The sequence below is a fragment of the Nicotiana tomentosiformis genome, chromosome 12 (assembly GCF_000390325.3).
Source record: "Nicotiana tomentosiformis chromosome 12, ASM39032v3, whole genome shotgun sequence".
NCBI lineage: Eukaryota > Viridiplantae > Streptophyta > Magnoliopsida > Solanales > Solanaceae > Nicotiana > Nicotiana tomentosiformis.
Genome location: NC_090823.1, coordinates 119,678,165 through 119,687,460, shown reverse-complemented (window position 1 = coordinate 119,687,460; position 9,296 = coordinate 119,678,165). Strand labels below are relative to the sequence as shown.

General features: G+C 32.9%; 1 protein-coding gene and 1 long non-coding RNA gene across 3 annotated transcripts; both read left to right on the top strand.

Annotated features, from left to right (window-relative positions):
- The first annotated feature begins 310 nt into the window (after positions 1-310).
- On the top strand, positions 311-3,091 carry LOC104102408 (probable 2-oxoglutarate-dependent dioxygenase AOP1). Its single transcript, XM_009610106.4, has 3 exons — positions 311-780; positions 1,360-1,684; positions 2,517-3,091. Exons 1-3 carry the CDS (start codon positions 404-406, stop codon positions 2,754-2,756), a joined length of 942 nt encoding a protein of 313 aa, XP_009608401.1. The 5' UTR covers positions 311-403; the 3' UTR covers positions 2,757-3,091.
- Positions 3,092-6,393: 3,302 nt separating this feature from the next.
- LOC117278293 (uncharacterized) lies at positions 6,394-9,282 on the top strand. Of its 2 annotated transcripts, none has more exons than XR_004508646.2 (4): positions 6,394-6,569; positions 6,652-6,709; positions 9,008-9,066; positions 9,160-9,282. It is a non-coding gene; the product is annotated as an uncharacterized lncRNA (long non-coding RNA). The 2 variants fall into 2 exon arrangements; XR_004508645.2 differs by having other exon boundaries at positions 9,155-9,282.
- The last annotated feature ends 14 nt before the right edge of the window (positions 9,283-9,296 follow it).

The following is a 9,296-nucleotide window of genomic DNA, read 5'->3' as shown; positions in this document are numbered from 1 at the left end:
GATAAGAGATAATTAATCGCGAGATTAAATTTGATATGAGTTATTTCACATTTGATTTGGATAAAATCGCGGTATAACTAATCCCGAGATCAATTATCTCGAAATTATTTTGTTATTTTTATCCCTATGAAAGGGTAGGATAATAATCTCTGAATAACTAATCTCGAAAAAATTAATTCTAAGATAACTTATTTCCTAACCAAAATGACCCTAAAAGACAAAGTAGAGACTAGGACATCGGGGCTAAAACTTCATGAAATGACTTCACTCTTTTGTGTATATATGCGTTCGTGTGGTTATAATTGTTGTTGACTCAGAAAGAGAAAGAATCCTTAGTACAATTTCTATCCATTTTCACTTAGACAATTAAAACTTGCGACTTTACCAAGGCAAAAAAAAAATCATGGCTTCCCAAGTAGAACCAAAGCTTCCCATTATTGAGTTCACAGATGAAAACTTGAGCAGTGGCACAAGCTGTTGGATATCAACTTCCCAAGAAATCCGCCGTGCATTGGAAGAGTACGGCTGCTTTGCGGCAGTGTACAAGAAAGTGTCACCGGAGCTCCGGGAAGCCATGTTCAATCACTGTAAGGAGTTGTTCCAACTTCCTTTAGAAGTTAAACTCCAAAATACTTCTGATGTTTTGGGGTTTGGATATGGTGGGAATTTCCCTAACATGCCTCTTGCTGAATACTTTGGCATCGAAAATGGTGGAACTCTTAATTCAACCAATAATTTTGCCAAACAGATGTGGCCCAATGCCAACGTTGATAAATTTTGGTAATTATGTAGCCGGCCTTTTTACTTTTTCCAATCATATACATTGATTATACAAAATTATACACTATAATACATAAATTATGCATATATTATACCTACACTGATTATTTTTAGTTTAAGCGGTTGAGTGAACGGTTATTTGGGTTAATTCTTCAATTATTTACTACCTCCGTTTTACTTTATACTACTAATTTATATGGCGAGTGGTATTTGACCGGAGTTAAGAAAGAAAAAAAAGCATTTTGGAATTTGGGGCATATAAAAAATATCCTTAGAGCTGATTTTGTTTAAGAATATGTTATTATGAATAGAGTTTAAGTTAGATACAATCAGGGGTCGAGCTAAAATATTATGTATTGCGAACTAAATAACTAAGACCAATCATGGATTTGAAAGAAAATTTAAAACCTACAAAATTTATTTTTACAATGGTGTAATTATAACTAATTGGTATCGACTTTGGTAACCTACAGGATGGAGTAAGCTCTTTTAGTAAATTCTTTTAATTTTCTTATAGTAAATAATTAATTACTACATTAGTAATTTTTTTGTTGGTTATGTTGTCTTTTGCTTTTGCAGTGAAGAAACGCTTTCATATTCTAAATTGATTGCTGAACTGGACGATGCGGTGATTCGAATGATGTTGGAAAGCTACAGCTTAGAGAAATATTACGAGCCTGTAAAAAATTCGTGTATGTATTTAATGAGATTCATTAAATATCGAAGCCCGAAAATGAATGAAATAAATATAGGTCATCTACCTCATAGAGATAAGTCATTTATGGGGATCATTGACACTAATCAAGTAGGAGGTTTGGAGATGCAAACAAGAGATGGAAATTGGATTACTTTCAATCCCTCCTCTTATAAGACTGTCGTATTCATAGCTGGTGAGCCTTTCACGGTAAGAAATTTACTTTACTTATGTCCAGGGTATGTTTGGTTTGGTATAACAAAAGTCATTTTTAAAATTTTAAAAAAAATAAAAAAATGTTTTTCACGTGAGTTAGGAGAACTGAGAATTCATATTATCCGACGCCAATTTGTTTGTGACTCAGTCTTAGTTGTTTAAGAGAAAATCATTTTTTGGTATGACTTAAGTCATTTTTCAAGAAAAATATTTTCCATCAAAAGTTAAAGGGGAAAAATGACTTCTCTACACGTGTGAGCAAAGTCATTTTGATTGAAACTATATTATTTGCTCAAACAGACGTAGGCATTATTCATGATTTTTGTCGCTCAAAATTTTCATCAAAACACTCTTATTTGTTTACATTAATTATTAATCTTGTCATTCGGTAGGGTGTATAAGAATAGTACTGAATATAGTGTATTAGTAATGTTGAGATTAGTAATGCTAGAATTAATTACGCTGGAATAACTTTTTATTGACTGTTTGATTTGGTGTATTAAAGGTTTTGAAATGGCAGTTCTGTGTTTACACATGCTTATCCATGTATTAAAAATTATAGTATTGCTAATGCGATGGTTTGCTATGTATAAGAATAGTACTTAATAGAGTGTATACATAATACAAGTATTAGTTATACATAAGTTGCAAAATACCAAATAAGGAATTAATAATACTAAAGTTAATACATGTATCATTTTCCCTAATACACCCTGCCAAACGACCCCTTAATGTATATACAGTAATATTTCAAAAAAATAGTTCCGTTAAGCTAAAATGGATTAAACATAGCCATCTTCTGAGTTATAAAATGTACTGATGACAGGCATGGAGTAATGGAAGGGTGTATGCTCCGATACATCGAGTGATTATGAAAGGAAGTGAAGATAAATATTCGCTTGCATTATTCTCATTTATGCGAGGGACAGTGAAAATACCAGAGGAGCTAATTGATGAAGAGAACCCACAACATTTCAAGTCATTTGATCACTTTGAATATCTGAAATACTGTGCAACAGATGGCTGGAAAGAGAAAAATCCCATCAAATCCTATTGTGGTGTTTGAGCTTTAATTTAAACATGCATGCTTGAATAAAAAGGACAGTTCGGACAGTTCGGTGCACAAAGCACCTGTATTTACCCCGGTTCTGGAGAAGACTACGACCTAAGGGATTGTGATATAGACAACATACTCTAATACAATCATTAGTGCTTAAATATTTATGATATTTCATTTTAACTTTTTCTTGTAATTTCACGTTGTTTGCTGTCTTTTATTTTCAGCTGTGTTAAACTATGTAATAATGTTAATGGGCTGGGTAGTAAAACTATAATTACTACTCTATCATGTACCAGTATCAAATACGGGAGTAAAATAATATTTTTGTGATTTGTTCGTTATTGTCCTTTTCTTTTCAGCTTTGTTTAGATATACATTTTAAATATATCGAATAACACTTTTTGAAGAGTACAATATCATACCCTTGAATAATGGTATATATATTATATTCCTAGCAAAGCAAAAGGCAACTCTGAACTAACATGAAGCAACAAAATTGCTTATTGAATAACTAGTTTCGGAGTGGCTCACTAGGCTGTTTAAGGTCATTTTTAGGACGAAGTAGATGTCCAATGAATGGAGGTGGAGTACGATGATTTCGCTGTATAAAAACAAGGGTGATATCCAAAGTTGCAATAATTATAGGGGGATTAAGTTGCTTAGCCATATGATGAAAGTTTGGGAGAGGGTGGTTGAAGTGAGGGTGAGGACCAGTGTGTCCATTTCTGAGAATCAGTTCGGTTTCATGCCGGGGCATTCGATTATGAAAGTCATTCACCTTGTGAGGAGATTGGTGGAGCAGTATAGAGAGATGAAGAAGGACCTGCACATGGTGTTCATTGACCTAGAGAAAGCATATGACAAAGTCCCGCGAGAGGTGCTCTGGTGATGCTCGGAGGCTAAAAAGGTCCTAGTAGCCTACATTAGGGTGATTAAAGACATGTATGATGGAGCTAAGACTCGGGTTAGGATAACGGGAGGAGACTCGGAACACTTTCCGGTTGTGATGGGGTTGCATCAGGGATCATCTCTTAGTCCATTTCTATTTTCCTTAGCGATGGACGCTTTGACGAGATACATTCAAGGTGAGGTGCCATGGTATATATTATTTGCTGATGATATAGTCTTAATTGATGAGACGCGGGGTGGTGTTAATGAGAGGCTGGAGGTTTGGAGGCAGTCCCTAGAGTCTTAAGAGTTTCAAGTTGAGCAGGATCAAGACAGAATACTTGGAGTACAAGTTCAACAACGGTACCCAGGAAGAGGATATGGAGGTGAGGCTTGATACGCAAGTCATCCCCAAGAGAGGTACTTTCAAGTACCTTGGATCTATAATACAAGGTAACAGGGAGATTGATGAAGATGTCACGCATCGTATCAGAGCAGGATGGATGAAGTGAAGGCTCGCTTCCGGTGTCTTGTGTGATAAGAATGTGCCGCTGAAACTTAAAGGTAAGTTTTACAAGGTTGTAGTTAGACTGACTATATTGTATGGAGTAAAGTGTTGGCCTGTCAAGAACTCTCATACCTAGAAGCTAAAAGTAGCTGAGATGGGGATGTTAATGTGGATGTGTGGGCATACCCGGTTGGATAAGATTAGAAATGAAGTTATTCGGAAAAAGATGGTTCGGGCATGTTAAGAGGATAAGTATAGAAGCCCCAGTTAGAAGGTGCGAGAAGCTAGCCTCGGTGGGTAGCAGGAGGGGTAGAGGTAAGCCTAAGAAATCTTGGGGAGAGGTTATTAGGCGGGACATGGCGTAGCTGAAGCTGACTAAGGATATGGCCCTAGATAGAAGGGTGTGGAGGTCAAAGATTAGGGTAGAAGGTTCGTAGGAAGTCAAGCGTTTCTCTTTGTCTTACTCAGTTCGCTAGCATTAATGTTAGTAGGATATCTTTTTATTCATATATTGTTATTATTACCTAGAGTTTAATTGTATTCTTGGATTCGATCTTATTTTATCATGCCGTTATTCCTACTTGTTGCAATTATCTTTTCTTTTTCAGTCGTTCTCTAGCCGAGGGTATATCGGAAACAACCTCTCTGTCTTTCCAGGAATAGGGATAAAACTACGTACATCTTACTCTCTTCAGACCCCACTTGTGAGAAACTACTTGCTTTGTTGTTATTGTTGTTGCTATATAGGTCGTGAGCAAAAAGTACCCTTGGCAAAATTTTGCTCAATTTCAGGTAGTTTGTGCTTTAGTACGAATATGTCTGCCTAGGTACTGTGCATGCTTCAGATGACCCGTGTATTTTCGTGCAAAAGCACCAAGCCGCCAATACCTCTACCTCTAACGCGCCTCTCCTTGATCCAACTCTTGTTCCAATTGCACTATTTTATCTAATCAACTTACTAACATCGAAAAATTAATAATTAGCACTAGTTGGGCAAATTCACCTTGTCAATTAGTATAAAGAGCAGTAAAAATTATAGGATATACGACATCAAATCAGTGTTTTAAAAGGCGTGGACGTAAGCCCCGAGGCGCAGGGCGTAAGCCCCATAGGTATTTAATTTTTAATATTTTATAAACTAATATAATGACAGTTAATATTTAAAAACATGTAAAATTGCATAAAATTGAAGAAAATTATATATATGTGTGCTCCATCCCCACAAAAAACTAATCAGAATAATATATTATACGTTACTTACAAGCACAAATAATTTGAGTCTAAAAGAATAAAGTTTTCTATATAAAGGAACAAAAATGATGATTAACCTGCAATTTGAACTTTGAATTTGCTGCTATGAAGAAAAATGTAGTTTTCTTTGTATTTGTAAAAAATATTAAATATTCGTTGCTTTTGGGAGATATTCGTAGACTAGCGGACAAGATAAAATTTTGGAAAAACCATGAATTAAGGCTTAAATCAATAAAAAAGGTCTTTATTTTTAAATTTAATACTTTTGAATTCTTTTTTAAACCTTTTGAGTAATTACCAAACTGACTTTTGAGAATTTGGGTATTATATGAAGGACTAATTCAACAAATTTTATTTTAATTTGAAAAAGTTTCTGGGGCTTACTCCTTACTAAAAAAATACGCCCCGAACGCCCGGGCGTACGCCTCTTGAGAATTTCGCCTCACACCATTGCCCCAAGGCGTTTTTGGTACGCCTCGCCCCGGGGCTCGCCCCAGAAACGCCTTTTAAAACAGAGCATCAAACTAAAGCAAAAATATCCCCAGAATCACTATGCCATGGCAACGTAGGGCCGGGCCGACATGCCAGGCAGGGGCGGATCTACAGTTATAGGTATGGTTCCCGGGAACTCAGTAGTTTTTGCATAGATTCTGTATTTGTATTAAGAAATCTATTAAATATATAACAATATTTATATGTGAACCCAGTTATAAAATGTTTGGCTGGTTCAATGGTAAGGTGTGGAACCCAAATTGATTTTTCCGTAACCCACAATGCAAGAACGAATCCCATGAGCGTACTGTACTTTTCCGTGTGAGTTACAGCTTTTTAGTCTTTAACTTTACTTTTCCTTGTGATTTTTGGGTACAAAGTCTTATACACCTTTCCTTGTGAGTTACAGCTAGCCTTTAACTTTACTCTATTTTTTTAATTAAAATAATTATAACAAATACCGACTCAAACTAAAAAGGACACAAGTCAACAACGATTGAAAAAGATTTCTCAAACTTCTTTCACCCAAATTTCAATTCAAACTTTCAAAGAAAAGTTAGGGTTTTAAAATTTTGCGTCCCTTCTTCAATGCGCTGGTTTTAACCTCTAGGCTGCGACTCAAAGTTAAAAATTTTGTACTCGTTTTAACTTTTTCACTTACTGTCACTCCATTGCAACAAGTATTTCGATCTCCCTCCTCCTCCTCCTTTTTTAATTGGTTTCCTCTTATACAACATTTAATTTATTTTTTACGATTTGTAGGATATTTTAGTAAGAGTCAAGATGATCAAGCGATTCTTCAGGCCGCAAACTTCTTCAGGTTCTACTTCTAGTTCTCCTTCACTAAGCTCTCCTTCATGTCCAGTGGTTAATAATAATGTCAATTCTTCCCAATTGTCAAACATAGATAATATGTTCTTGAACCTATCCTGGTAAAAGAAAATAAATCTCAGAATATCCTCCTAATCTATGTGACCGAGTGAGAAGACATTATAATGAAAAAGGGCCTTGTGAGCTTCGAGAGTGTATTTTTCCAAAGACAAATTTTGTTATTTTGTAAATATATGTTGAATATTGATACTTGTTCCTTAATTAGGTTATTATGATATATTGACTTGAAGTTATGGTAGGAACTCATACACTTCAATTCCTATATCCACCTCTGATGTCAGGTCAGCAGAGGTTACCTTATATGTACAATTTACAAAAAAGAAGCGTCGGCCTTTTAACTTTGAACTTTTTGTAGTACTAATTTTAGTATACGTGCATTGTATGTGTCTATAGTGTCTATCAATTAAAAATATATACATTGACGTTAACTAAAATACAATATTTGTTTAAATAATAAAAATATTTTTTCTCATAGTAATTGTATTAAATATCTTCTGAATATGCATAGATGATGAATTTAGTTAAATTATTTGTAAATTATTTTGTAATTATACATATCTTATAATATGATTTACAAATATGTTAAATTGTACCTCCCTGACATCTCTTTATGAATACATTTTGGCTTCTACTATTTCATCCTTATTTCTTATTGTTTGCATTTAACCAATTTAATTTTTAATACTATAATTGAATTTTGTTTTATATTCTGAATTCTTTTATTGCCAGTGGTCTTTTTCTGTAAAATAATTTATGTACTCTAAGATTTGTGTAAACTTTATTTTACCTATATGATGAATTTGGAAAGGAATAAAATTGGATTATTTTTCTAGTTAGTTATAAATTCAAATCCGGAAAAAGGTCAATTCAAATACTTAATTATCCTTTTTAATCACTAATAGAAATGATTTATGTTTTGAAGATCTAAATTGTTAATATTAGCTCATAGAATAAAATAAATATTTAATTATAATTATATTTTTATCCACAAAATTTAACTTTATTCAAATGATAAAAAATTGAACTTTTGCACTTTATGTTTGTCGTAGCATTAGTAAATGACTTTTGTCAATCACTTTTATCTCTCTTTCTCTTGCTATTATTAAATATTTTTGTAATTATTTTTTCTAATAATGTTTTAAAATCTACATTAAAATTTATATCTAAGCAAATTATAGATCGAAGAATAAAATTAATAGCGAATGGACCAATCTCACAAAGAATACTCATAGCATTTATAGGTTAATACTAATTTGATTAAAGGACAAAGCAAACTACTTCCTCTTTCTTTAATTTTTTCTTTATTTTATTTGTTTATGTCATAATTGTTCACCTAAAATTTAGCATCATTATACAATTGTTTTGAGCTAAAAAACGTTCAATTGTATAAAATTCATATATAAAGTAAAACATATAAATATTTGGTGTTATTAATTATACTTTAATTTTAAATTCATATAAGATAAAACTTTAATAATTTGAAAGTCCTAAATATAAGGATCTCTTACTTAATTCAAATAAGGAAAGGTATAATAAGTAATAAATCTTATTTAATTTTAAACTCCTAAATATTAGCTAGAAGAATAATCAAATGACTATTTTGTCTAGCGTGAACTCTATTTTAAAAAGGTAAAAATGACGAACGACATTTCGCTAAAGGCCTTCGTGATTTTAATAAAGTATAGATATAGATTAATTAGAGTACTATTTTGCACTCTTAATATATATTCTATATGTTCTGTTTTTTCTACTATTCTTTTATTTTTCACAATCTGCCCCCTAACCTTATCATTTTAAAATTACAAAATAGCTCATTCTGTGGGGGATAAAATAGGAGCTATATAATATTTTTAAGTTTTATGCATTGATGGTGTAAAAATTATTTACACAATCAGGTCGTTTAAAAAAGCAATTATAGATAATTCTATTTAATAACATGGATTAGTAGCCTAGAATAAATAATAACATATTCTACAACAAGTTAATTAAGTTACACTAGTGTAAACAAGTTATTATATTGTCATTTTATATAACTTAAGATCTTCAGAAAGGGGAAAAAAAAAAAGAAAAGAGAATAGAAGGGAGGAAGATGAGTCGGAAACGAAATTCGTCATGCACCAATCTTGGTACTCTTTATTTCAAGCTAGATGCAGATTATATGGTTCAAGCATTGATAACTTTATCATGTGTTGTATAGTCGATAATGGATTATATGGTTCTATTACAGAATAAAGATTTTGCAATTTCGTAGACTATATGTTAAGAGCACTATTGCAAAGATATCTGGTAAGTTTATGGGAAATGATTTTCTTCTTTGGAATGCAATTATATGCAGATTATATGTTTCAAGCTCATTTTAACTCGATTGTTTTAGAACAGAGGCTGTTCCTTGAGCCGAGGGTCTATCGGAAACAGTTTCTCTACCTCCACAAGGTAGGGGTAAAGTTTGCGTACACACTACTCTCCCCAGACCTCACATGTGAGATTACACTGGGTTTATTGTTGTTGATTCCTGC